Consider the following 25,589-nt stretch of genomic DNA (forward strand, 5'->3'; position numbering starts at 1 on the left):
GCGTTGAAGTGTCCGGAAAATGAGGCAAATGGTATTCAATGTTTTTTATGCGTGGCGCATGGCGTCGGGGGTGAGTGCTTCGTGGTAGTCTCCGGTGGGGTACTTGTCATCGGCTGGTTTGGACGTTTCCTCAGGTGCTGGGGCCGTGCTGTAGCAAATGAGGCCAATGTACACGAGCGCGAGTGCCAACCAGTACCATTTGTTCACGGCCTCGTCGAAGATGAGGTACGACACGGCCACGGTGAAGATCGGGCCGGTGAGCAGACTGAGGTTGAACATGAGCGACTCGGCCCAACGCAGGAAGACCGACGTGATGGCGTAGAAGACGAACAGCACGCACACGTAGCCGGTCATGTAGCCGTAGATGCGGCCGTTGAAGTCCACAGCCTCGATCGGCGCGCGCTCGAGGACCAGCACCTGGATGACGGACACGACCGAGGCCCAGAAGCCCAAGAAGCCCAAGCACTCGATGTTCGAGTCCACGTTGCGCGTCTTGACCACGGCCTGGATCATCACGTTGGACGTGGCGTAGAAGGCAGCGGCGATGAGCGCGTACATATCGCCACGCACTTCGCGGCTGCTGGTGCCGTTGGCTGACGACGTGTAGTCCGACACGAAGATGACGACGGAGCCGCAGAGCGCGATCAAGGCGCCCAGGTAGTGGCGCGGCGAGTAGCGCGTCTTGAGGAACAGGAAGCAGAAGAGCGTCACGAACGGCACCGTCATGTTGAGGATGAGGCTGAGCGTCGCGTAGTTGGCGTAGTTGTAGGCCTTGACAGCGAAGTAGTTGCCCTCGACGTCCACAGCGCCCAAGATGACGTAGAACCACCAGGGCACGCCGATGAGCGGCGTCTTGCGTACGAAGCGCACAACGAGGAACACCGCCGCCAGCATCACGTACAGACACGTGCTCTGCAGCGTCGGCAGGCTGGCGTCCTCGAGCGTCAGGTACTTGGACAGGATGCCCGACGCCACGTTCAGCAGCATGATGGCCTGGCCGAAGCCGAAGCAGATGAACTGGAACCTCACGCTGTCCTTCATAATCACGCAGTCTCTTGGGAAGTGACGGTCTAGCGGTGAGCGGTCTGCACTCCTCGGAATGACGCAGCCACTGGCGCGGAGCTGCTCGCGATTATACAAAGGAGACCGCACAAAGATTTGCCAGCGAGGTACACGCACCGCATCAACGGTCTCGGCGGCGTTCGATGCCGCCACAGGTATGGCCGGGATGCGGACCCCCGGCCTCATGAGGCCGGAAGCGTGCTCATGCCGGCTGTATCTAGCTAGCTAGACGTCGGCCATAGGGGCTGTTGGTTGCGGAGAGGGTGTCAATGCTGAATCTTTATTGTGCCATCTAACGTACGGGCATTCATTCTACCTGCATGTGTCGATGGCCGGAGCAAGCGCGATTCTCAGGTGCGGGAGTAAGGAGGCAGGGTGTCCGGTGGTCCGAAGTCGCAGCTTCCGGGTTTGTAGCTCTTAATGTGCGTGGCGATCTGCGCCAGCGTGCAGCACGGACAGAAGAGCGACGCGCAGCAGTCTCGACAGCACCCGCCGTGGATGTTGAACCGCTCGCGAGTGAGCGCCCGAGCCTTCCAGATCCAGACGAACAGGATCACGTGCACCGTGCCGCCAGTGAGCAGCACCAGGATAAAGAGCGTGACCAAGCAGCACCAGTAGGGCGCCATGTCCAAGCGAGCCGAAATCTGCGCGTGCGTGACGCAAGGGCAGAAGGTCACCATGCAGCAGTTGGGCACACAGTGCTTGAAGCAGCCGCACCACAAGGTCGTCTCCCAGCTACCGGTCTTGATGTTGCCCACGTCATCGTACCGAGGGCTCGGCACTGGAACGCTAGGTGGCGTCTGCGGCTGGTCGACTTGGATAGCGTACGGGAAGTCGTCCCCATTCTCCGTCGGCGAGGGCGGAGTAGACTTTGTCATTTCCTTGAGCGTGCTAGCGACGTGAAGGCTGGTCGGTGCGCGGTAAATTCGATTGTGTGGGTGGCTCGGCGGTGCGGTGCAGGACGACTTTGATCTTGCGACACAAGTGAGACGACTCACCCTGGAAGCCACAACTTGCATTTTACCACATTATTTGGTAGTAAGTAGGATTGGTATTGATACCGTTGGCACGGCGCCAGTGTCCTCTTTTCGAGGCAGCAGCAACCACAGCAACGCAGTGTGTTTTATTTGTATGAACTCATTGTGAGACTCTGTCCACAGAAGAGATACATGGACGCCATCTTCGTGTCGCCATGAAGATTAGGAAAACGAGGAAGCAGCCATCAACTACATAAGAGCTACAAGCCTGGAGACTGCAGCTTTGGCCCGCCCGACGTGCTGCCTCCGTACACAGGGATGCAACGACACTGAACCTATGTTGCTGCTCAGCCTTGTTGCGATATCCATCCAGGACACCTAGCTGGAAGCGTAGAATGAAATCTTCAGGAACTAACATGTGAGTCTCAACTAAAACCAAGAGCTCCGCGTGAACAGCAACTTGCTGTGCTATTAGCAACCCTGTGCAAGCTGAGCCTGGTGTTCGGGGTCAGCGTTGCTAGCGCTAACTAAATAACTAGCATACGTTGTAGCACCACTCTGCCGTCAAGAAGTTTCCGTAACGATCGTATGCGTTCTGATTGACATGTGAGCTCTGCCTTGCCTCCTGGTCGAGGGGCGGCATAGCATATCTGATACCATCAGGTCAAACAAGTGAGAAGGACCCTTTGGTACTCTATGGCGTGAGCAACGGGTGTGGATAGCTTGCCTCCTCCTGCGAGGTTGACCGACCTCATCAAAGCTCGTCTTGTGATCTCTCACTTTCCGATTTCCTACGGAGCCTCAAGTCGCTCCGTCCCAGCTACCAAGCCAACTCTTCGACGCCTTTCGACAAGATGAACCAGACTCTCAGCACCGAGACGCCGTCGAAACCTGTGGAAGCTCCCTACTGGGATCAGCCTACCACTTCGACGGCCAAGCCTGTCAACGCTGGAGCGACGAAGGACTTGGAGAGCGAGGACGAACTCACGAGAGGGCAATGGCAAGTTGGCTTCTGGGACTGCTTCACGACCCTCATGCCCAACTGCTTCATGGTCACCTTCTGCTCCTGCATCTCGGTGGCGCAGATCTCGGCGCGGCTTGGAGTCACCACCTACTCCAAGGCTCTCATCGCCTGCTTGGTCGTGATCATCTCGGAGTTTGTTTTCAGCAGCATCGCATCCAGCGCGGCTTCCTCCAGCTACACAGTCGAGACCAACAGCGACGGAACAGCGTACAGCTACTCCACCAGCACCGGCGGAGGTGCTGCTGTTATTGTGTACCGCGCGGTCATGATCCTCATCCACGTGGTGTTTGCTGTCTTCGTGATGCACCTCCGAACGAAGACTCGCGAGCGATTCCAGATCCCTGGAAACTCTCGCAACGACTTTTTCGCTGCGTTCTGTTGCTCCTGCTGCGCGCTGGCGCAAATGGCGAACCACATCAAGAGTTACACGCCCGGTAGCTGCGAGTTTGGCCCGGTGGCGGACACATTGCCCCCTTACTCGGAGTAGACCTGCCAGAGATCGCGAAAGCTAGTTGTCAGTGTCGCTAAATAGTACAGTTTTTGATTTTGATTTGCATTCATGTTTTGATTTGCATGCATGTACCACCAAAGTTTTGCATTCGTGTACCACCAAAGTTGAAGTTGACTTGATGCAAATCGTGGCTGAGCACTGCTCAGTGAATATCTGACAGCCACCACACGCAGCTATGACCGATGGGCCTCAAGCGCAGTGTAGTCGGTGCAGTGCTCGGTCTCCATTGCAGCGCCGCTCCTTCGCCACGCACTTGCGAATTCTCTGCGTAGCGCCACCGACTTCACTCTCACGATGGACGAGCAATACGTCAAATCGGCCCGATCGGGCGAGTCCGATGTTGCTGCGTATGCTGCACACATCGACACTCCGACTGCAACAGGAACTTGGAGCACCGCCTTGTTTGGCTGTTTCACCGACCTGGTACAGAGATATCGTACCCGAGTGAGATTATTGTTATCTCGTAGGACTAGTCGTACGAACTACAGGGCTCAATAGTGAGCAGCGAATTCGTCGCGCTACAGTACTGCATGCGGTAAGCCACGCATATAAGCTGATTGAGAGTGCATCGTGGCTCAATCAGCCTCAATGATGTGGCATTGAAGCGAACAGCAGAAGCGACAGCCCCTCAGATGTCGATGAACGCTGACCCCGGTGTGCTGAATCTGCTGGTTGCGTATCCGCTCGACACAGGAACCCGGAAATTATATCCGAGAGCACTCAACTCCGCGGCTAAGGCCCCACCGAGCATGCCGCACGCCTCAGTAGTCATTCCAGCAAAGGTGCTTCTCCGATACACCAGCTCGACATTCAAAGGCAATCAATGGATTGGCACGAACTTATTCATCGACGAGTTTGAACGTAAAAGAACCTTCCTCGACCTACGCTCGCAGTGTTCAGCTACTCAGTTTCCTTCAGCTCAGCATGCTCTCCACGGCGACTTACGTGCGGGTGTACGCTGGTAGCGTGTCTTGCGCTTGAAAGTCACAGCTTCCAGGTTTGTAGCTCTTGATGTGCGTGGCAAGTTGGGCCAAGGCGCAGCACCCGCAGCAGCACGCGGCGCAGTAGTCTCCCAAGCAGCTTCCTGGGATCTGGAAACGCTCGCGTGTCTTCGTACGCGCCTGCCAGAGCCAAATCGCCCCCACGATGCAGCCGATGCCTCCCGTGAAGACGTACAGCAGGATGAATAACACCAAGGCCAGGTTGTAGTCCAGCATGCCCAGGCGCGCTGAGACTTGGGCGAGCGAGACGCACGGGCAGCAGGTGACCATGAGGCAGTTGGGCACGACGTGCGTGCAGCAGCCGCAGAAGTCGGCATCCCATTTGCCAACCGTGATGCCCAGGTTGGTCGCCTTGGGGTCCTCGATTTGAATAGCGTATGGCTGGTCTGACTCGGCCATGATGTGGGGTCGCTCTCGCTCTTGTTGTTGGGCTTCTTGTGCGCTGTAGCTTGCAGGTTGGGGAATGAGCGATGTGAAGGCAACGGAGTGTCCAGTCACTGGGTACAGACAGACGCCCGAAGCTACAGCCGTTGCCGGCGATGCATGGTGGAAAAAGTGTATGTAGAAAATCGCACTGCAACATGTGCAATGTGTGTGGGTGTGCACCTATGGTTAGATTTTACAGCTTTCGACGAAATCCTTTCGTTGCTTTCGTTGCTTTCGTTGCTACGCTGATATCGCCTGTCCGTTCGTGGCGACCTTATTACAACACCGGCAAGCAAACGCACTTGCTAGCTAATGCTGGGAGTACGCGGGCAACGTATCCGCTGGCGGTGGGCCGAAGCTGCAACTTCCAGGTGTGTAGCTGTGCACTTGTGTGGCCGTCTGGGCCAGCGCGCAACACGGGCACCAAAACGACGACCAGCAGTCTTCGCACCAATTGCCGCGGATCTGGAGCTGACTGCGTGCCTTCGCGCGAAGCTGCCAGACTGTAGCGGAGAAGAGCACGTAGCAGACCCCGGCAAGGATGAGGTAGATGTACCACGTGTCGTCTTCGCCCCAGTGGTGATACTTGTACTTGATGTAGCCCCAGACCACCGAGTCGCTCGTGACGATGACCGCGACTTGGTTGATGAACAGCGCCAGCATCACGTACTGCCCGACAACGACGACGAGCGACGAGAAGAGCGCGATCCAGTATGGAGTCAGCCTGAACTTGGCAGAGAACTTTTCCATGACCTCGAGTTTCGACGCGACTTGAGCGACCGATACGCATGGGCAGAAGGTGACCATCGCGCAGTTGGGGACCAGGTCGGTGAAACAGCCAAACAAGGCGGTGCTCCAAGTTCCTGTTGCAGTCGGAGTGTCGATGTGTGCAGCATACGCAGCAACATCGGACTCGCCCGATCGGGCCGATTTGACGTATTGCTCGTCCATCGTGAGAGTGAAGTCGGTGGCGCTACGCAGAGAATTCGCAAGTGCGTGGCGAAGGAGCGGCGCTGCAATGGAGACCGAGCACTGCACCGACTACACTGCGCTTGAGGCCCATCGGTCATAGCTGCGTGTGGTGGCTGTCAGATATTCACTGAGCAGTGCTCAGCCACGATTTGCATCAAGTCAACTTCAACTTTGGTGGTACACGAATGCAAAACTTTGGTGGTACACGAATGCAAATCAAAACATGAATGCAAATCAAAATCAAAAACTGTACTATTTAGCGACACTGACAACTAGCTTTCGCGATCTCTGGCAGGTCTACTCCGAGTAAGGGGGCAATGTGTCCGCCACCGGGCCAAACTCGCAGCTACCGGGCGTGTAACTCTTGATGTGGGTCGCCATTTGCGCCAGCGCGCAGCAGGAGCAACAGAACGCAGCGAAAAAGTCGTTGCGAGAGTTTCCAGGGATCTGGAATCGCTCGCGAGTCTTCGTTCGGAGGTGCATCACGAAGACAGCAAACACCACGTGGATGAGGATCATGACCGCGCGGTACACAATAACAGCAGCACCTCCGCCGGTGCTGGTGGAGTAGCTGTACGCTGTTCCGTCGCTGTTGGTCTCGACTGTGTAGCTGGAGGAAGCCGCGCTGGATGCGATGCTGCTGAAAACAAACTCCGAGACGATCACGACCAAGCAGGCGATGAGAGCCTTGGAGTAGGTGGTGACTCCAAGCCGCGCCGAGATCTGCGCCACCGAGATGCAGGAGCAGAAGGTGACCATGAAGCAGTTGGGCATGAGGGTCGTGAAGCAGTCCCAGAAGCCAACTTGCCATTGCCCTCTCGTGAGTTCGTCCTCGCTCTCCAAGTCCTTCGTCGCTCCAGCGTTGACAGGCTTGGCCGTCGAAGTGGTAGGCTGATCCCAGTAGGGAGCTTCCACAGGTTTCGACGGCGTCTCGGTGCTGAGAGTCTGGTTCATCTTGTCGAAAGGCGTCGAAGAGTTGGCTTGGTAGCTGGGACGGAGCGACTTGAGGCTCCGTAGGAAATCGGAAAGTGAGAGATCACAAGACGAGCTTTGATGAGGTCGGTCAACCTCGCAGCAGGAGGCAAGCTATCCACACCCGTTGCTCACGCCATAGAGCACCAAAGGGTCCTTCTCACTTGTTTGACCTGATGGTATCAGATATGCTATGCCGCCCCTCGACCAGGAGGCAAGGCAGAGCTCACATGTCAATCAGAACGCATACGATCGTTACGGAAACTTCTTGACGGCAGAGTGGTGCTACAACGTATGCTTTAGTTATTTAGTTAGCGCTAGCAACGCTGACCCCGAACACCAGGCTCAGCTTGCACAGGGTTGCTAATAGCACAGCAAGTTGCTGTTCACGCGGAGCTCTTGGTTTTAGTTGAGACTCACATGTTAGTTCCTGAAGATTTCATTCTACGCTTCCAGCTAGGTGTCCTGGATGGATATTGCAACAAGGCTGAGCAGCAACATAGGTTCAGTGTCGTTGCGTTCCTGTGTACGGAGGCAGCACGTCGGGCGGGCCAAAGCTGCAGTCTCCAGGCTTGTAGCTCTTGACGTGGGTAGCGATCTGGGCCATTGTGCAACAGGTGCAGCAAAACGACGCCCAGCAGTCTCCACAGCTCCCGCCAGGGATCTGGAACAGCCTGCGAGTAGTTTGGCGCAGGTGCCACACGTAGGCGAAGAAGATGGCGCGCACAATGGCGATAATCCAGGACTGCACTGGGCTGCTGTCGTGCTCGTCGTCCGAGTTCCTTCTTGACGTCGAGTACCATCCACTCGTGCTGCTCTTCTCCGAAGGGTACAGGACGGCGACACATTCAGCGAGTACCAGCACCAGGAAGATCACTAGTGTGCGTCGGTACGAGGCGACGCCCAAGCGCTCCGAGATCTGAGCCAGCGAGATGCACGGACAGAACGTCACCATGCAGCAGTTTGGCACCATGACATCGCAGCAGCCCCAGAAATCAGCAGCCCACGCGCCAACCACCAAGCCTTGCTCATTGACACCGGGCCGCTGAGTCTGTTGCCCATGCTCCACATACACCACGGTCTCAACGGGTGTTGCGTAGGCAGTCGGATAGGCATACGGCTCCTGCGTCGGCGAAGGCTTCTGGAAGTCTGCCATTCGAGCTCTGTGTTGCAAGTCGCAAAGTGAAGCTCTCTTCAATCAGCCTAGAAGATAAGAAGCGAGGAAGCCTATTTCCGACACTGGACAGCACGACGTCCTTGATCAGAGCACGAAGAAAGTGGAATATATTTCGTGCAACGGCACTTAGATGAACGGCATTGAGGTGATCAACATTGCTTTCGGCGCTTTAGACCGCGTACGACTTGCCGGGGTACGCCTGGAGCACGTCGGGCGCTCCGAACGCGCAGTTACCTGGCTGGTAGCACCGCACGTGGGTTCGGAGCTGCGCCACCGTGCAGCACGAGCAGAACCACGAGCTGAGGCAGTCGGTGGCTGGGCTGCCCGGCAGTTGGAACCGCGCGCGCGTCTTGGCGCGGAGCTGCCAGATGTAGACGAACAGCAGCAGCTGCACGATGAACGTGATGATCACGAACGTGCCGTTGAGCTCCGTGTTGTGGTGATAGTAGTTGCGGCTCTCCCAGGTGTAGCTGTAGTACTCGTCGCTCGAGTCGTTGTCACTTTCGGCCGTGGCCCACATGAGCGTGAACATCGTGAGCTCCAGTGCTGTCACGAACAGCAGCAGACTCAGCATCACTCGGTACGAGGCGACCCCGAGTCGGGTCGACAGCTGCGCCAGCGCCACACAGGGACACAAAGTGACCATGCAGCAGTTGGGCACGAGGTTGTCCAAGCAGTCGAAGAGGCCGGCGGCCCACGCGCCTGTTGGGACCCCGTCACCCATGACGACGTCCACCGTGCGCGGCGTGTCGAGCTCCAGCGCCATGGACGGCGACGGCAGGTGGTTCACCGTGGACTGGACGTCGCCGGGGGTCGTCACCTGCGCGAACTGCGCTCGGGTCGATTTCGGATCCATTTCCTGCATGGTTGCGCTCAAGCAAGCAAGATGGCAAATGAGCCACACAGTGGCGGGTGCCAACCCAGTTGCACATCGGACTCAATGGCTGCAGAGTGATTGATTTCCGATGGCGTTGGACTTCCTAATCCGAAATTTTAAATTTTACTGGATACTTCGAAGTGCTCGCTTCCACCGTTGAAGCCATGTTTCCTTTCCAACGACAATATTCAACGGCGCACTGCTCACTTTACGTAATGCATCTACTAGCAACATACTTTTTACTGGTAGCCATAGCGGCTGTCGTAACTTTGTCGACCTGCCGCGCTGCCGGTGCTGCTGGGGGCGTCCTCCTGATAGCTGCTGGGCGGCGTGGCCCCCGCGTCGGTTCCTCCGCTGTCGAAGAGTCCGTCGTTCAGCGCCATGCGGACGAGCGGCTTCCGCTTGTATGTGTAGCCAATAAACTTGTTGAACGTCAGCGGCTTGCCGTCTGGGCCAAAAGCTTGCGGCAGATCGCCGGCATTAGCCTGCCCCGCTGCGTCGCCGCCATGTGCTATCTCGTCATTGCCGCGACCTGCGCCCATGGGCGCTGCAGGAGGCGCTGCAGACGCCTGCACCGGAGCGGGCGGCGCGGGCAGCTCGCAGGGCTCCGTGAACTCGTCAAAGTTGGACGTGATCTGCTTCACGAGATCCTGGTACGGCAGGCCGCACTCGTCCGGGTTATTGACCTGCAGCTGGTTGAGCACATAGTCGAACTGGGGGCCGCCTCCAGGCGGAACGTACGGCGCTCGAATGGAGCGCAACGTGGTCCAGTCCACGCCGTGGAACCACGGGTGCCGTTTGATCTCCTCCACCGAGCCTGTGCCCAGCCGGTTCTCCGCGTTGCAAACGAGTCTCCGGATGAAGTCCATGCACTGCGGACTCAGTCTTGCGGTGGCCTCCGGCGGGAACCCGAACGACTGCTTCCAGTTGACGATCTTGCGGCACGTCTGCACAGGTTCGTCCGCGTAGAACGGCGGGTAGCCCACGAGACACTCGTACAAAATGACGCCCATGGACCACCAGTCGCACTCCTTGCCATAGCCCTTTTGCGCCAGCACCTCTGGCGCAATGTAGTCGGGCGTGCCAACCGTGCTAAACGCCACCTGTCTGTTGCGCGAATACGGCCTGCTGCGCGACGCGTCCACACTGACGCCTCCTCCTCCTCCTCTCGTCGCCGCGGCCGCTGCCGCCGCCGCCGCTTGTTCCGGGTTCATCGCGTGCTGCGAGACCGGCAGCAAGTCCACCCGCGAGTCCATCTTCTTGCAGAGCCCCAGATCCGTGAGCTTCAGATGTCCATGGGCATCCAGCAAGACATTGTCCGGCTTCATATCTCGGTGGATATAGCCCAGATCGTGCACAGACTGGATGGCCAGCACCATTTCCGCCGCGTAGAAGCGTGTGGTGGCCTCGTTGAGCGTGTCCTCCTTCATGAGCAGCCCCATGAGGTCTCCTCCGGGCAAGTACTCCATGACCATGTACAGACGGTGGTCGTCCTGGAACGAGTAGTGCAGCGTCACGAGCCAATTGTTGTCGTTGTCGGCGCTGGCCAGAATGTCCCGCTCAGCCTTGACGTGGCCCACCTGGTTCTTGAGCACCATAGCGCTCTTCTCGAGCGACTTGAGCGCGAAGATCTCGCCGCTGTCTTTCTTGCGCACGAGCCGCACCTCTCCGAAGGCACCGCGGCCAATTACAGCCAATGGTTGAAAGTCCCCGACGGCGAGCCGCTTGCGCTGGTGGCGCAGACTCTGCAGCTCCTTGGAGCGCAACTCCTGCCGGTACTGCTCCTTCTTGCGCTCCGTGAGGCGCAGCGCCGCCATCTGCTGCTCGAGCGTGTTGCGGCGCTCGCGACTCTCCTCGCGCTCGCGCTTCATGGTCGCGTACTTCTGCTCCAAGTACGCCTTGGTGGCCTTGGCCTTCTCGCGCGTCGAGTTGGAGATCATCTTGGCAGCACGAGTCTGTCTGCTTGCTGTCTGCTCGTTAATTCGCTGCTGACAGTCTTCGATGTGCAGCACACAACAAACTGTCATATTCAATAAAAAGATGAAAACGATATGCCCGTTTGGCTTCAGCATTTGATATGGTGTCGGGTCTCGACGGTCCACTTTAGGGGTCTCGCCTCATATGACTCCGCAACGGGCGGGCTAACAGCTATACTGCAACGTATTCCCCCACCTGAACCAGGGCCTCAAGAGCCTGGACGCTCTCATCGGACGAGCTGGCCACAACGTGTTGGCAATGAGGTGTAGTGTAGCCATTTCAGATCTCCTATGAAATCGCATATTGCATGCGCTAGAGAAGTTGCGCGTGTCCATTGGGCAAAAAGCCGGAAGCCAGGACTCAACAAACCAATTGGTGCCATTCTCCCTCGCGCCTTGTCTCCGTTGCTCCGCGAGCTTCCTGCGGCGCTCCGACAGCGCGTTTCACCCGCGCACCGCTCTCCGCTGCGTGTCCAGCGAGTGCAGCGCCTTCTGCACGCGTTTCTGCGCCATGATAGACGCCGAGACGGGCCAGATGGCGGCCAAGGTCCGCGCCAAGCCGCGCACCAAGAAACTCGCAGCTTTTGGAGACGCGGAGGACGTCGAAGACGGCAGCAGCATCAAGAAGGGCAAGCGCAGGTGTGTGACGTCCGTTTTACGCGCGGAATTAGCGCCCGGAAGCGTGAAATTGCTCACTTTTACCGTGCTTGTGCAGACGCGGCCCCCAGAAGCGACGAGAAGCTGCAGCCGACGAGGACGAAGACGACCGCGTGATGTTCAGCGAGATGGAGCAACTGCCGCTCGGTCCCGACAGTCTGCACCTGCTCCAGCATCTGCACGAAGGTAATCGATACGATCGCCAGCCGAGACTATTGCCTGAGATTGACGGCGTCAAGAGCTTGTCGCATCATGAAGCGGTGACTGACATTAAGAGCATCCAGCACCAACTCTCCGTCTTTGAGGCACACGCTGAAATTAAGCTGCCGGGAGGACGTCCAATCGTTGGAGACAAGGACCACCGCCGCCTGTTCCTGCTGGACGAAAATGACAGCGACGAGGATATGGCGCCGGTGAGTGAGTCTCTGAAGAACCGACGCTCCAGACCCAATGGAGTCATTGCACCGGAGGAGATTGTACAGACATTGCCTGCTGCTCGAAGGGCGGTGCGACTCACGCAACGGGAACTCCGAGCGATGAGGATTGAACGTGAGGACCTGGAGCGAGCATTTGTAAGGCATCGCTGCACGCTGCTGTGGCAGGTGGGCGAGATGAAGCGTATGCAGAAGCAGCACGACCGCGTGACGCGCACGTTGAGCCGCGACGTGGTTGATACCGCGCGAGGACTGGAGTCTAGTCGACGTCGTACTAGTGCACTGCAAGATATTATGACGGAGCTTGAAGCACGCGGCAGCAGTATGCTGCGATTGACGCGCGAAAAGAGCAGGCTGGAGGCGATGTTGGAGGCACAGAGAATCGAGTTGCCTGAGATCGACGAAGTATGTGTGGGTGACCGTGTGAAGTGCGTGCCATTTGGAATTGGCAGGGTGCAAGAGCTGCGTCTTGATACGAGGCAACTTGTGGTGAATTTTACGTTTGGTGGTATCGGATATATTCAAGAAGAGGGCGTGAAGGTTTTGTCATCCGACATGACGTATACAGAGACCGAGAAAGAGCTAAAGCAGCGTTTCTTTGAGAAGATTGGTTCCCTTGTGCAGCCAAATGGAAAGCTACGTATGTTGAACGGAGCATTTGATTTCACGCGAGAAGACAGTGATGACGAAGAGGATTCTGAAGATGACAGCAATGCATCTGCTTCATCCGAGGACGAATCCGGCGCTTCTCCCGGCGACGAATCCTATGAGGAACCAAGTCAAGGTAGAGGAAAGAAGCGACGCCTTATCATGGCATCCTCGCCGGGGATGAGCAGTAAGAAGTCCAAACATCGCCGCGTGATTGAGTTTCCAGCGTCTACGGTCCCCATCACGCCTTATGACACGGGACTCCTAATTAGTCCTTTGAGTGAGCTCCCCGAGCGTGTTGCTGCCGTCGGCCCCAATGCGCTCCAATGGCTTCCATCATATTTGCCTAAGAACATGAACGAATGGGAACAGGAACGTTATTCCTCGCTGCAAATGAAGGGCGAGATCGAGCGACTGCGATTCCAGCTTCAGAAATCAGAAGGTAAGTCGGCTCGTCGAAGCTTGAGAATGATGGTTGATCTTGTGTGCTTACGGATGCCGTGTTTGTACTATAGCTGAGAAGTTGGATGCTCAACAGCTTGCAAGCGACCAGCTCGAGTCCATTAACCAGCTTGTGTCACAGGTACGGGCCTGACGTCTTCGTCAAGGCTACCGGGTTTTTCTGGTTCGCTTACACTGGTGTAATGTGTGTTGCTGTAGTTGGACAAGCTAAGGGAAAATGCCGGCCTTCCTAGCAGTTCATCGGCGTCAGGTAGCTTGACGGATGGTTGTCCCACCTGCGGAAACCACAAGCCGACCAAAACACAAAAGGCTACCCATTACGGCAGGAGCAGTCAGAGGAAAGACTCTGGTGCAAAGCAAGACGACAGTACGTGACCTATTTAGCAATGGTGGAAGTATGCGCGTAACTCACCTCTCTCTGATTTTGTAGGCGGTGGCGAGCTATCGGAGGCCAACAGTAGAAGCTCCAGAGCGGAGAGTGTCCATAGTGATTCCAGGAGATCAAAGCGCAGGCACAATAATGCCCAAGGGAAGGCGGAGGATGAAGGCGACAACGAGTCAAGCGATGATGTCGCACCAGCGCCACAAACCAAAGCTAAAGCCAAGCCCGCCAAGCGCTCCCTTCGACCGCGGCGGAAAGCTGCCACCGCATCTCCAAAGCGCAAGTAGACTGTTTTGCAACCGTGCATGTCGAGTCCTAAGCCCTAGAAAGCGTCGTGCAGTAAAGCATTTTCTTTGTTTAAAATGTACCAACATGCACACAGAAGAAGTAGAGGGGAAATGCATCTGTAGGGAACCCGGTCGAAGGAGCGAAAATCGGCAAGGTCTGAGTGCTTACATGACCACGCAGCACGAGTTGGTCTTCTTGGCCTGCTTGTAGAAGACCTTGGACTGGCTACTGAGGTCCTGTGACTTGGACACGAGGTCGTCCAGCTTTTCGCCGCGCTCCAGCACGTTGTCGATCGTCTTGGACAACACGGCGGTGGTCTCGTCTAGCTCCTTCTGGATGGCCGAGATCTTGTCGGCCTTGGACGGGTCCTGGAACTCGGCCAGCGCCGTCGACAGCGGCGCGAACTCCTGCGGGTTGCCCGACTGGGTCTTCCAGCTTCCACTACAACACCACAACAAATCGATTAGCCGCCACGTCACCCGATCCAGCTCCAAGAACTTGTGCGTACCCCGTCGACTTGTCGAACTCGTCCATGAGCTTGTTGAGCAGCGCGAAGGCCACACGCGGCGGGTACTCCTGGTCGCACACCACGATGCCCGCCAGGCCGTCGCGACGCACGTACACGTGGCAGTTGTACTCCTCGTGCTGGATCGACTGCCGCTGGCCAGGCTCCGTGCGCTTGATGAACGTGCGGCTGAAGAAGTTGATCATCTCCCGGACGCTGCAGGCAACGCACAAGTGTCACGGTTAGAAATGAGGTAGCCCCCTCCCCAGTCCCCCAACTCGGTAGTGTATCATATCGACGTACCCAGAGCGCTGGAAGTAGCCGAAGGAAGAGACTTCGAAGCCCACCGAGAGGATCGTGGGGTCCTGGCCCTGGCCATCCTGACGCAGCAGCTCTAATGACACGTCACGTTGAAAAAATCAGCGCTTGTGGCAGCTATATTGCGGGAATTTATATAATTTAAGCAGAGTAGAAGCACGCACCGATGGCGACGATCTTCATGGCGGCGTGGAGGGCGTAGACGGCGTAAAAGACTGACTTCTTGGTGGCTAATTCGGCGGGAGCCGGCGGGCGGTTTCGACTGTGTGTTGGTCGGTTGTTTTCTCTCTGCGTGTTCTGGCCGGGGCAGATTTGAGTCGGCGTGTTGTGATTGGCTGCACACATTTACTTAAAAATTGTCCTTCATTTTATTTTTTGTGCGAAAATGAGCGGCCGGCCGTATGCGCGCAACCCGCGCGCTCCGTTCGCGGGCCCGAGAGATCTGGAGGCCATTCTGCCCCACACGTTCCGTCTGGAGGCGCCCGTGCGTCTGCGTGATGCTAAACATGAAGCCATCCGCAGGTGAAATCCGTCGAGAATTGACGTAGAAAGCGAAAATAGACCTTTTCTGACCCGTTTTTATTATTGTTTAGTGCGATCCGCCGCCGCTGCATGCAGAAGAACTGGCGCAAGATGATCAGCATCCGACACCGAAGGCTCACGGACGAAATCGCGGCGGAAAACGACGCAGAAGAGGGGAAAAGCGAAGAAAAGGGACCCCAGAACGAGAATGAGGCGGAAGAGCAGGTAGACGCCACTGCTGCAGCCAAGAAACAATTAGAGCAGCTGGAGCTCAAGCTGCAGGGGCTCACGGACCAGAAACACGCCAAGTTTCAGCTGCTCAAGGACATTTTAGTGGAAGAGGCCAGGTCCAAGATGACCGGAGGCGGCACTCCTGCTGCCTCCGCCACCGTCGCTAAGAAGCGGCGCGTGGAGTTTAAAGACTCTAATATGACGCCGAGCCCGGCAAAGATGCAGTCGCCGACTCCGTCAACGGAGGCGGTAAATGCTGCAAGTCCTGCTGCTGTGAACAGTGGGGTGGCTTTTGGCGGGGACAAGGCTTGAGGGGGTCTTGGGGCCGCTACGTGTTGGTGCGTCGTACATGTAGATGCTAGATGGAGGCACACTGGGTGCTGTGTGCGTATACATTTCCCGCTATTGCCTTGTCACGTTCGTGTTGCTGCTTTTTATTGGTGAGTTCGCTGGAGACTGTTCATGGAGACGTTCAGGTTTGGTGTCTTTTCGTGGAGCAGTAGCGGAGAGTCGTGGCTGGATCGGCTGGATTGATCGCTGCCATGCTACGTCGCCATCGTGTTGGAGATGACTCGGGCGTGGAGTCTGAGCAAGACACAAAGGCGGACGGCAGTGAAGCTAAGAGCGCCGAGGTGTCTCTTGCCGCACCGACATCTCCGAGACCTACTACCCCAGACTCGCATGCCTCCACCGTTATATCAGATACGGCTGCACAAGTCCAGTGTGACGAGAAGATCAAGCGGATAGCAAGAAACCCGGTGCCTTTCGGGAGTCTAGTGGAAGCGTGCAGCTACGTGGTGTTTCTCGTGCTGTTCATCTTGGCCACCACTGTGGTTGAGGAGAACACGCAGGCATTCTACTTCGCGAATCGTCTGAAGACCGCCCTCGTTGATCAATCCTTCGTAGTGCCAACAACTACCACTACATCTTCCACGTCCACGGTAGCATCAACTGTTAGCGACAGCTCCTTGCTGCCGACCAGGTTCACAGCCATTCGCGATCAAGCTCAGATGTGGGCGTTCCTTCAGGGTCCTTTTGCCGATGTCGTCTATGGCGCCGCGGAAGACACTACCGGTGATACTTCTACGACCACATCATCTGAAGCTGGAAGCGTCATTTCGAGTTCCAATCGGCTACTGGGAGGCGTTCGTCTGCGGACGCTGCGTGTGAAAGCTGGATCATGCCCGTCGCTCAGTCAAATTCCCGAGTACGAGACAATTGTTCCATTCTGCTACGGGGAGTTTTCTAGCAGTGCGGAGGAGACACAAGGCTATGGCCTCATTCTCAATAGCGCTGGCATCGTTGACTCCGTTAGCTATGCCACTGCGAGATTATTTTTCACTGATTTGGAGACGAGCGGCGTCACGAAAGCGTATACACATCTGCAAACATGCTATTCGGACTGCGGGCGTGTCTGTGGAGAGGCATTCGGGGTGGATAAATTCCGTTACGCGTCGCAATGTACGGCTCAATGTGCTGTACAGTGCACGTGCATTTACGAGGAGCCTGTGGGTATCCGCCTCTGTACAGATCCCAACCCGGATGGCGAGGGAAAAGCAGTTCCTACGGCTGTGCACGCGTACAATTGGAGCAATACGAAGGCCACAGAGGCGCAGACTGTTCACGGATACACCGACGTGTCGTTCCCGGGATCAGGCTACGTTGTAGATCTCGGCCTTAACGGAACCCTCGCTCGCAAAACGTTGGCGAAGCTGAAGGTGGACAGGTATCTTGACCTTCCTACACGTGCTTTGGTCGTGGATTTTACTGTCTTCAACGCCTACCTGCAGCTTTTCAACATCGTCGAGATCGTGGTGGAATTTCCGGCTTCTGGTGGTGCATTCGTCCAGCTCTCTGACGAAGTGCTACGACTCTTTCGCTATTCATCCAGCAGTACAGCACGCATTGTGCTAGAAGGATTTCTGGTGTTTTATATCCTTATTCAATGGTGGCGCATGTTGAAGGACATGTATCGCGATGGCGTGAAGGGCTTCGTGACTGCATCCCCTTGGAATGCATTGACAGCGGTGCACCTCGTCGTGTTTGCGACTGCCATTGCGGTAAGGCTCTACACGATTGACTTGGCGTACGGCACCATGAGCGGGAAAGCAGCGAAAGTGATCACCTCGGCGACTCTAGAAGAAATTCCAAACTTCCAAGGGTTGGCGACAGTTCTGTACGCGGAAAGCGCCATCGAGAGCATTAATGCTGCTGTGATTTGGCTCAAGCTGCTGCAGTACACCACTGTCTCCAAGCGCATGAGTCTGCTACTGCGAATGCTGGGCCGTGCAGCTCGCGACTTGGCGTGGTTCTTCGTTTGCTTTTTAGTGTGTATTTGCGCCTTCGCGCAGATCGGACTATTGCTTTTTGGCCTGGATGTACGTGGTTTCAGCTCGCTTGGGTCGGCCATTGTGACGCTTCTGCAAGCGGTGGCAGGCGAGCTGGACTATCTGGGCATGACTGATTCTCACCGCGTGGCGGGCCCGCTGTTCTACATCCTGTACTATTTGATCCTACTGTTGATCTTGGTGAACGTTTTCCTCGCTATCTTGAACGACGCGTACATGCAGACAATCACCGAGCAGGAAGAAGAGGACGAAGAGATTGCGACCGCTGCGCACAATCGGGTCATGGGCTGGGACGACTCTGGAGATGTGGTCGATGCCAATGCCAATGTGTCGCCCAGTGATGAACTGGCACTTCAATCCGCTCGACGTGAAATGGAACAGCTACGGAAGTACCCGTTCTCAAAGGGCCTATCGACAGCCGTAAGGTTACTCGTTGCCGATGTAAAACGTGTTTTCGCGGAGATGCGCCACGGGAACAAGGGTGTCACCTCCACGAAGGTCGATCCTCTAATTATGCTACCGACCAGACCTGGGAGCAAATGGCCTCATTCGAATGAGACTGCATCACGAAAGCTGACACGCCACGTGAAGCGGCAGGTCGCGAGTGAGTTGCTGGAAGCAGAGGGCCGATTGCGAGTGAGTCGGCGTGTAGAACTCCAGCAGTCACAGATCGAGAACCTGCGGCATACAGTGGACGAAGACGTTGCAGGACGGCTAGAAGCTCTGGCGGAGAGTAATCGTCTCAAAACTAAGCGCATGCACGACCTAGAGAAGACGCTGGGGTCGATTGAGAAGCTCTGCCAGCAGCTTGTGAGCGACACGGCCTGCTTGCGTGTTGATAGCGATGAAGAAGGTGACAAGGCAAGGCCATCATCACGTACTGCTTCACGGCCATCTCGCGTTCCATCTCCAGCAGTTGGTGGGAAGCGAAAGTCGTCAGGAGGCTCAAAGTCACGCAGCCTCTCGTCGGCAATCCTGGCGAACAAACAGAAGGAAGCCTCACGCAAGGGCTCAGGCGAAGAAATAGAGGAGATCACACTCTAGGAACATCAACCAGCGAATCCTTTGAAAAACATTTTGCATTTGAGTTCTTCTAGCGGCTAGGAATTTGATGGCGGGGGTACTATTCGTTGTGGAGATCGCGTGTCGTCGGACTTGGAGACGCAAGCGCTTTGCGTAGGTGGGGGTACACAAGTTGCGGGGGTCGATACGGATGGTTGGTGCTGAGGTGGAGGTACAGGACGCCGGCGAATGACCACTCCACCATTCGTCGAAGTGATCGCGTGGTGAGAAGGTGATTCCACCACTGCGCTCATGTGAGCCGAAGAGCTATCATGGGCATTTCGGAATGGTGCTGCATGTTGAGGAGCTTCCGCGGAGTGTCGACGCGCACTTGATTGTGGAGTAGAAGGCGGCAGCTCTCGTCGTGGTGGGTGTGTTGGCTGTGCTAGAGGTCGAAGCGCTACCATCCCGTTGCTGACTGTCACGCGAGTATTGCCCTGGGGTTTCCTGGCTACAAGCACCCCGGAGTGGCGATGGTCGCGTGGTGGGTTGGGTGCCACAGGCAAGTAACCAGCACCAGTAGACGTTCCTGGCCCATTATTGATCATCACGAGGTTGCGTCCGCCACGCACTGAGCTTGGACGCTGTGTCACCACAGAACTATCGCCATGATGCCGCGGGGACGCAACATTCGATGGCGTGACAGCGCGTCGAGCATACGGGCTTTCCGAATGCTGCTGTGAATGAGGCGGATGGTGAGCGCTTTGGTGCGGGATCGATCTTCGCCGCGAGGGTTCCTCGCCACCGCGAGACCCGGAGCTCTGCCGACGAGGTGTTCCAGTGACCTCGATAGTCTTACTGGACCCAGCGGATGCGCTTATACCAGAGACGCGGATATCGCTACCACCAGATCGGACGGTAGCCTCTTGCTGCCGCTCTTGACGCTTAATCTCACTAGCAGTGGCGTTGCTCTCGCGACGAACAGGACGCTCGGACGGTAGTGCTGAGCTGGTACCAGGCACGGACATCGGCACTACGCGATTCCTCATAATGCGCTGGAGCTTGCTGTCGAGGAGGTAGTAGGAGGCCGTGAAGCGGTTGTATGCTTTCTTCGCCAACAATGTCTGCACCTCATCCCGGGGTAGACCCAGCGATTCGAGCTGACTTAAGACGAGCTCGTGACGAGCCTTGACCTCGTCACTTTTCGCATTGCCACTGACGCCAAAGCTAGACAGATCCGGCGTCTGCACACCCGCTAGCCACGGGTGCTGGCGGATCTTGTCCACAGTGTAGCGCTTCTCGGGGTCGGTCTCAAGAATACGACGGATGAGGTCTTGTGCATTCGCCGACAGGAAAGTCGGCATCTTGTAGTTGGCGCTCAGAATCTTCTTGTACAGTAGATTCGTGTTGCTGTCCTCGAACGGGAGAAACCCGCAGACCATGGCGAAGAGCACAACGCCTAGGCTCCACATATCAGCGACGGGGCCGTGATACATCCGTCCCTGGATCATTTCGGGGGCTGCGTAACATGGCGATCCGCATGCCGTACGCAACAAACGCCCCCCATCGTGCATGTTACTGAGACCGAAGTCCACAATCTTCACTAGAAGCGTTGGCGGAGGCTGTTGCTGATGTTGTCGGGGGTTGTGGTGTCGATTCGCCTGGAGCAGCAGATTTTCAGGTTTCAAGTCTCGATGCGTGACTTCGTTTGAGTGCAAGTAAGCAAGTCCGTCGACGATTTGTCGGAAGAGGAACGCTGCCTCGGGCTCGCGAATGCGGTGATGCGCGACGATATACTCGAACATTTCTCCGCCATCCACGTGCTCCATGATCAGGAAAATTCGTTCAGGCGAGTCGATCACTTCGTACAGCTGGATAACGTTCGGGTGGCGGTTGCGCTTCAGGATTTTGATCTCGCGGGCCACGCGCTCCACGTCCGCCGCCTGCACGATGCGCTTCTTCTCCAATATCTTCACTGCAACTTTCTCGCCGGTGAGCAGATGCAGCCCAAGTTTCACTTTGCCGAAAGTGCCTTTGCCGATGGTCTCTCCGAGCACGTACTCTCCGATAACATCCCCATTGCCGTCACCACCGGCAGTCGCAGCAGGCCTTGAGCTGGTCTCTGCAGAAGTTGCCGCCGCTGTCTCTGCTGCTTGCACCCGTTCAGGAGATCGCTGCTGCTGCGATTTACCCGGTTCTGCCGGTGGTTTTGCATTTTGAGGCACGTCTTCCACTTGCTGGTGCTTTGGTCTTGGCGAGGACTTGTCAGGAACACTCGCCTTTCGACTCGGCGGAGCCTCCGGGCTGGAGGGGTTCATGGCCGCGGTAGTTCCTTTGTTACTGTGCGCTGTCATTACCGCTCGACGTGCGATTTGAGGAGCTGTGCTGGACGCGTTCTACTCGGCGTTCATCTGCAGGGGACGACGAAGTGCAACCGATCGGCAGCAGCAGGACGCAGAGCGAAGCCACGCAAAAGGATCTCTGCTCCGCACGCGCGCACGCCACTATAGTCAAACACCAGAATAGGACACAACCACCATATACGGAGGTGAACGGTGACCTCCTATTTATACGGTGGCCTGCTCTACTCCTTCTTGTCCTTCGTCGTCGCTGTCATCTGCTCAATGAGCATCTCGACAGCGAAAAGACTCGCGTCGTTGGTGAAGACGACGTCGTAGAGCTCGAGATATTCGTCCAGCGCCTCGTCCACATGCATATTCAGGAAACCGACGCGGATGACCTCGTCGGCGTCCAAGCCGTCGGCCATGTGGACGTCACCCCTCGAGTCCCCCAACAGCAGCACGTTGCGTCGCTTCTTCAGCTCGCATTCCTCCCAGAACGGAGAGTCTAGCAGCGCGCGCGCAGTCTTGGTGAGTGGGTGGATGACTCTCCCGTCAAAGCCCTCGATGCGGCCGCGAGCGTCGAATCGCATCATGTTGGACACGACATGCACGTTGTCCGGCGTGAACACTTGCTCGTCGTTGATGTCCTTCGCCGCGATGGCGGTTCTCTTGTGTTCAGCTGCGAACTCCTTCTCTAGCGCAGCGTGGATCACATCGTACAGCCCCGCCGAGAAGACGAGCGTCGGCACTTGTTGATCGTGAAGCAGTCTGAAGAGCGAGTGGAACCCCTGACGAAAGCCAAGCGTCCCCGACGCCACCGCTTCCTTCACCTGCGTCTTGGTCAGCTTGTACTGCACCAGCAAGGAGTGAGTGCTCTCCCACCATTGCGCCATGAACGGGAACTTTTCTTCCGCCGACAACGTCGACGAGATCTCCACTGGGTAGTACCGAGCAAACAGCTCTTGGTGGGCGTTCGCCACCTCGGGCGACAGCACACTGCTGGTCATGAGCAGTCCGTGGCTGCTGCTCTCCTGCTCCAGTGGCGCTTTGGCGTCGCTGCGCTGCTTGTAGTAGGGCGTCAAGGTCCGGTCGAAGTCCGCGATCACCAGGAGCTGCTCCGGTCCGTCCTGCGAGAACTTGTTCATCTTGCGAGCAAAGTTGTCTACCAAAAGCATCGCAAAAGGTTAGCTGGATCCCCGTTCGTGGAGGTGATTTGTGACCTCCTCACCAGGGTCTCCGATAATCATCCGAGGGGCGCGACGCTGGCGACCATCGTTGTACGACAGCGAGTGGATGGAGGGGGCAGCCGCGGAGTCGGCGCCGGAGCAACGCGATGTGAGGGAGAATGAGGCCCCTGAAGCAGCAACGAGAGGGAGAAACGCCGAGCGCCAAGACATCTCGCTAGTAGGAGGTCGATGACGCAATGACGCACGGCTGCACGGACGCGATTTCGGTGATCGGATGTCGCAGGGGACTGCTCGCTGAACCAAGTTGTTGTTTTTGGTCGCAGTGCTTGAAGTCTGTAAGCTCGACGGAAGTGCGGACCAACCGGCATTGAACCCTCAAGATGTCCTATGATGGCAGAAATAAAGGCGTTCCCTGCGTTGCTTTCTTTGACTTGACTTGCGCCTTGACTCCCTTGTTCGTTGTGCTTGACTCGCATATGCGTGCTCTGTCCGAGGGCACTTTACTACGGCCAGCTGAAATCGGACAAAGAACCTCTTTGGTGCTGTACATGTGTGAGCGCTGCCTTCGCAATAAACAGCGGGTAGCTCCTCTCTCGGCGAGGCTACGACCGCCGCGTTGAGTTTTCCTGTTGATCTCTCACTTTCCGATTCTCTAGCTCCGCCCCAGCTAACCAACCAACCCTCTCGACACCTAGAGCAGGATGAGTCAGACACTCACTACCGAGACGCCGGCGAAACGCGTGGAGGTCCCGTACTCAACTGCTCAGCCTGCCAACCCGGACGCAATGAAGGACCTAGAGAGCGAGGATGAACTCACGAGGGAGCAGTGGCAAGTTGGCTTCTGGGACTGCTTCACGACCCTCATGCCCAACTGCTTCATGGTCACGATCCTTCCCTGCGTCTCAATCGCGCAGGTCTCGGCGCGTCTCGGAGTTGCCACGTACTCCAATGCTCTAGTCGCCTGTTTGGCTGTGATTATCGGATACTTTGTGCTCAGCAACCTTGTTGGTACGACGCCAATTACGATCCTGTGCCACATTGTGTTCGCCCTCTTCGTGATGCACCTCCGCATGCAGACCCGCGAGCGGTTCCAGATTCCCGGAGATACACTCCACGACTTCTTCGCCTCATTCTGCTGCTCCTGCTGCGCTCTGGCACAAATGGCGACCCACATCAAGAGTTACACACCCGGTAGCTGCGACTTTGGCCCGGTGGCGGACACGCTGCCTGCTTACGCGAAGTAGACAAGATCGTGAAAGTTATTCGTGTGAGGTGCCGTTGCTAATACAGGCTTGCAATATCAAAATACCGTCGAATGTGTTCTATGAAAGAGAAGACAACACAAGACGCTCTACGACAATAGTGTAACCGCTCGCGTGAAAGCAAAGCTACATATCGATCATTCCTGAGAAGACATCTCTGTCCGTCGTCTGCGTTAACAGGGCACACGTTCTCCCGTTCGCTTTCAGTCGCTCGATTTTACACGCAACCGCTTCGAGACCAAGTCGCAGACTCTGCCACGCCAAGTGCATGATGGATCACATACTTATCTCAAGAAAGCCAACTTTCGTAACCGCAATAGCTCGACTGGCAACTTCACCACAAGATTGCCGCTCGAATTCAATATCTTTTTCTTTCTAGCCCGTACACTCGCCGAGACTTCTGGTTGCCACTTGCCGAAGTGACGATTGGTTTTTGGCCGCAGATAACTGTCGGGCCTCCTCATAATGGTCCGACCTCGTGAAAATCACTCGGCGCCACGTATCAGGAAGGCAGTCTCCTGTTCTCATGAACGCATCCGTATTGGGGAGTGCTCTGCCCCAGAAGACGACTACCACATGTAGCGGCTCTAATTTCCTCTTGGACAGTGTAGTGTATATTTCCATCATATTCTCTTCCAGTCGAACGTACCATAAAGACTGCACCGATACTACTGGATGCCAAGATATCACAAAAATGTTCGGGCGTCTGCGCTCCCGAGCTTCCCCGCTCTTCCTCTGTGGCTCCGCCCTCGCGGCCACAGCGTCAGCCACGAGTTCCCTAGATAACTCCAGAGCTGCGCAATGTGAGTCGCGTCGACCGCCTGGGAAGCCGCTGATGTTCGTGCGGGACCCCGATGAGTTCGCTCGCAAGTGGAAGAAATTCGCCACCGACCGCCTGGACAAACTTGTGGTCATCGCCGACTTCGACTACACTTTAACCCCGGCCTACAAGCCCACGGGTTCGTGGTGACTCAAATGTTCAGATAATTATCATTAAATAGGATGCCTACTAAACTATAAACCATTTTTTATTGTTGTTGTTGTAAAAAAGATGACCAAGCTCCTAGTACGCATGGGCTTCTGATGGCGAGTGAGGCGATGGGTCCACAGGCGGAGACTGTCGCCCGCGAGATTTTCGAGAAGTACTACCCCATTGAGCAGTCAGCTACGCTGTCCAAGGAGGAGAAACTTCCCTTTATGATTGAATGGTGGGCCAAATCGCACCAGTTGATGATCGAGCGCGGCGTGACGAGGATGGCAGTCAAGAAGGCGGTGGAGAGCAGTGACATTACCTTTAGAGAGGGGTTCATGGAGATTTTCGATCTGCTGGCGAGGGAAAACGTGCCTACACTCATTTTCTCTGCGGGACTTTATGATGTCATTCATGCCGTACTGGATAAAGAGTACGCGAAGACCTCGGCGAAGACACCACCGAAAAACGTGCACGTCATCTCCAACATGATGCGGTTCGATGAAAATGACAAGGTGGTGGGCTTCGACGGAACGGTATGGCGGAAGAGTGAATTGTTTGATTGGGTGTGAGGGTTTCACGATTGTGTATGTGCAGCTCATTCACAGCTTAAACAAGAATGCCAGTGCGCTGGTCGAGACGGACTTTTGGAAGCAGTGTCAACTGGAAAAGCGACACAACATCTTACTTTTGGGAGACTCGCTAGGTGACTCCAATATGGCCAACGGGCTGGACTTTGAGGAGGACGAGATTGTGCGCATCGGCTTCCTTAATGACGGCGCAGAGGAAAAGCTGGACCAGTATCTGGAGCGGTTCGATGTCGTGCTCACAAAGGACTCCAGCTTGCTCCCGGTGGAGCTTCTGCTGCACCAGATTCAGGTGTGAGCAAGGACCTTCGACGATTAGCCTTGCGTGGGTCACCGCAGTTAGGCTATCATCAATGGACGGTTTGTTCACGTAGAAATCTTCGTCACCCCATAACACTATTAATAGTAGTAATACTGGTACGGTAGAAACCACAGCTTGCCAAACTACCAACGTACATTCTATTACTCA

At 56.2% G+C, this 25,589-nt stretch overlaps 17 protein-coding genes across 17 annotated transcripts; 6 read left to right on the plus strand and 11 right to left on the minus strand.

The window, feature by feature from the left end:
- Positions 1-45: 45 nt before the first annotated feature.
- On the minus strand, positions 46-1,248 carry KRP23_12463 (Solute carrier family 35 member F1; the record flags this gene model as incomplete). The annotated part of the gene is made up of 1 exon (XM_067883085.1): positions 46-1,248. One exon carries the CDS (start codon positions 1,246-1,248, stop codon positions 46-48), a length of 1,203 nt encoding a protein of 400 aa, XP_067739371.1.
- A 164-nt stretch (positions 1,249-1,412) lies between these two features.
- On the minus strand, positions 1,413-1,940 carry KRP23_12464 (Protein PLANT CADMIUM RESISTANCE 8; the record flags this gene model as incomplete). The annotated part of the gene is made up of 1 exon (XM_067883086.1): positions 1,413-1,940. The coding sequence occupies one exon, from the start codon at positions 1,938-1,940 to the stop codon at positions 1,413-1,415; it is 528 nt and encodes a 175-aa protein (XP_067739372.1).
- A 953-nt stretch (positions 1,941-2,893) lies between these two features.
- Positions 2,894-3,550, plus strand: KRP23_12465 (uncharacterized protein; the record flags this gene model as incomplete). Its single annotated transcript, XM_067883087.1, has 1 exon — positions 2,894-3,550. One exon carries the CDS (start codon positions 2,894-2,896, stop codon positions 3,548-3,550), a length of 657 nt encoding a protein of 218 aa, XP_067739373.1.
- A 965-nt stretch (positions 3,551-4,515) lies between these two features.
- On the minus strand, positions 4,516-4,974 carry KRP23_12466 (uncharacterized protein; the record flags this gene model as incomplete). The annotated part of the gene is made up of 1 exon (XM_067883088.1): positions 4,516-4,974. The coding sequence occupies one exon, from the start codon at positions 4,972-4,974 to the stop codon at positions 4,516-4,518; it is 459 nt and encodes a 152-aa protein (XP_067739374.1).
- A 336-nt stretch (positions 4,975-5,310) lies between these two features.
- On the minus strand, positions 5,311-5,952 carry KRP23_12467 (uncharacterized protein; the record flags this gene model as incomplete). The annotated part of the gene is made up of 1 exon (XM_067883089.1): positions 5,311-5,952. The coding sequence occupies one exon, from the start codon at positions 5,950-5,952 to the stop codon at positions 5,311-5,313; it is 642 nt and encodes a 213-aa protein (XP_067739375.1).
- A 318-nt stretch (positions 5,953-6,270) lies between these two features.
- KRP23_12468 (uncharacterized protein) lies at positions 6,271-6,927 on the minus strand (the record flags this gene model as incomplete). The annotated part of the gene is made up of 1 exon (XM_067883090.1): positions 6,271-6,927. One exon carries the CDS (start codon positions 6,925-6,927, stop codon positions 6,271-6,273), a length of 657 nt encoding a protein of 218 aa, XP_067739376.1.
- Positions 6,928-7,450: 523 nt separating this feature from the next.
- Positions 7,451-8,101, minus strand: KRP23_12469 (uncharacterized protein; the record flags this gene model as incomplete). The annotated part of the gene is made up of 1 exon (XM_067883091.1): positions 7,451-8,101. One exon carries the CDS (start codon positions 8,099-8,101, stop codon positions 7,451-7,453), a length of 651 nt encoding a protein of 216 aa, XP_067739377.1.
- Positions 8,102-8,291: 190 nt separating this feature from the next.
- Positions 8,292-8,978, minus strand: KRP23_12470 (uncharacterized protein; the record flags this gene model as incomplete). Its single annotated transcript, XM_067883092.1, has 1 exon — positions 8,292-8,978. One exon carries the CDS (start codon positions 8,976-8,978, stop codon positions 8,292-8,294), a length of 687 nt encoding a protein of 228 aa, XP_067739378.1.
- Positions 8,979-9,238: 260 nt separating this feature from the next.
- KRP23_12471 (Serine/threonine-protein kinase 38-like) lies at positions 9,239-10,939 on the minus strand (the record flags this gene model as incomplete). The annotated part of the gene is made up of 1 exon (XM_067883094.1): positions 9,239-10,939. One exon carries the CDS (start codon positions 10,937-10,939, stop codon positions 9,239-9,241), a length of 1,701 nt encoding a protein of 566 aa, XP_067739379.1.
- Positions 10,940-11,486: 547 nt separating this feature from the next.
- On the plus strand, positions 11,487-13,845 carry KRP23_12472 (uncharacterized protein; the record flags this gene model as incomplete). Its single annotated transcript, XM_067883095.1, has 5 exons — positions 11,487-11,614; positions 11,691-13,156; positions 13,230-13,297; positions 13,375-13,543; positions 13,607-13,845. 5 exons carry the CDS (start codon positions 11,487-11,489, stop codon positions 13,843-13,845), a joined length of 2,070 nt encoding a protein of 689 aa, XP_067739380.1.
- Positions 13,846-14,010: 165 nt separating this feature from the next.
- KRP23_12473 (VAMP-like protein YKT61) lies at positions 14,011-14,852 on the minus strand (the record flags this gene model as incomplete). Its single annotated transcript, XM_067883096.1, has 4 exons — positions 14,011-14,287; positions 14,355-14,567; positions 14,655-14,745; positions 14,834-14,852. The coding sequence occupies 4 exons, from the start codon at positions 14,850-14,852 to the stop codon at positions 14,011-14,013; spliced, it is 600 nt and encodes a 199-aa protein (XP_067739381.1).
- A 202-nt stretch (positions 14,853-15,054) lies between these two features.
- KRP23_12474 (uncharacterized protein) lies at positions 15,055-15,734 on the plus strand (the record flags this gene model as incomplete). Its single annotated transcript, XM_067883097.1, has 2 exons — positions 15,055-15,191; positions 15,263-15,734. 2 exons carry the CDS (start codon positions 15,055-15,057, stop codon positions 15,732-15,734), a joined length of 609 nt encoding a protein of 202 aa, XP_067739382.1.
- Positions 15,735-15,964: 230 nt separating this feature from the next.
- KRP23_12475 (Polycystin-2) lies at positions 15,965-18,814 on the plus strand (the record flags this gene model as incomplete). Its single annotated transcript, XM_067883098.1, has 1 exon — positions 15,965-18,814. The coding sequence occupies one exon, from the start codon at positions 15,965-15,967 to the stop codon at positions 18,812-18,814; it is 2,850 nt and encodes a 949-aa protein (XP_067739383.1).
- A 56-nt stretch (positions 18,815-18,870) lies between these two features.
- KRP23_12476 (Serine/threonine protein kinase OSK1) lies at positions 18,871-21,090 on the minus strand (the record flags this gene model as incomplete). The annotated part of the gene is made up of 1 exon (XM_067883099.1): positions 18,871-21,090. One exon carries the CDS (start codon positions 21,088-21,090, stop codon positions 18,871-18,873), a length of 2,220 nt encoding a protein of 739 aa, XP_067739384.1.
- Positions 21,091-21,356: 266 nt separating this feature from the next.
- On the minus strand, positions 21,357-22,511 carry KRP23_12477 (7-methylguanosine phosphate-specific 5'-nucleotidase; the record flags this gene model as incomplete). Its single annotated transcript, XM_067883100.1, has 2 exons — positions 21,357-22,276; positions 22,343-22,511. 2 exons carry the CDS (start codon positions 22,509-22,511, stop codon positions 21,357-21,359), a joined length of 1,089 nt encoding a protein of 362 aa, XP_067739385.1.
- A 491-nt stretch (positions 22,512-23,002) lies between these two features.
- On the plus strand, positions 23,003-23,545 carry KRP23_12478 (Protein PLANT CADMIUM RESISTANCE 2; the record flags this gene model as incomplete). Its single annotated transcript, XM_067883101.1, has 1 exon — positions 23,003-23,545. One exon carries the CDS (start codon positions 23,003-23,005, stop codon positions 23,543-23,545), a length of 543 nt encoding a protein of 180 aa, XP_067739386.1.
- Positions 23,546-24,257: 712 nt separating this feature from the next.
- KRP23_12479 (Cytosolic 5'-nucleotidase 3A) lies at positions 24,258-25,418 on the plus strand (the record flags this gene model as incomplete). Its single annotated transcript, XM_067883102.1, has 3 exons — positions 24,258-24,522; positions 24,615-25,069; positions 25,131-25,418. 3 exons carry the CDS (start codon positions 24,258-24,260, stop codon positions 25,416-25,418), a joined length of 1,008 nt encoding a protein of 335 aa, XP_067739387.1.
- Positions 25,419-25,589: the final 171 nt, after the last annotated feature.

Source organism: Phytophthora ramorum (genome assembly GCF_020800215.1).
Source record: "Phytophthora ramorum isolate Pr-102 chromosome Unknown Phyram_PR-102_s0015, whole genome shotgun sequence".
Lineage (NCBI taxonomy): Eukaryota > Oomycota > Peronosporomycetes > Peronosporales > Peronosporaceae > Phytophthora > Phytophthora ramorum.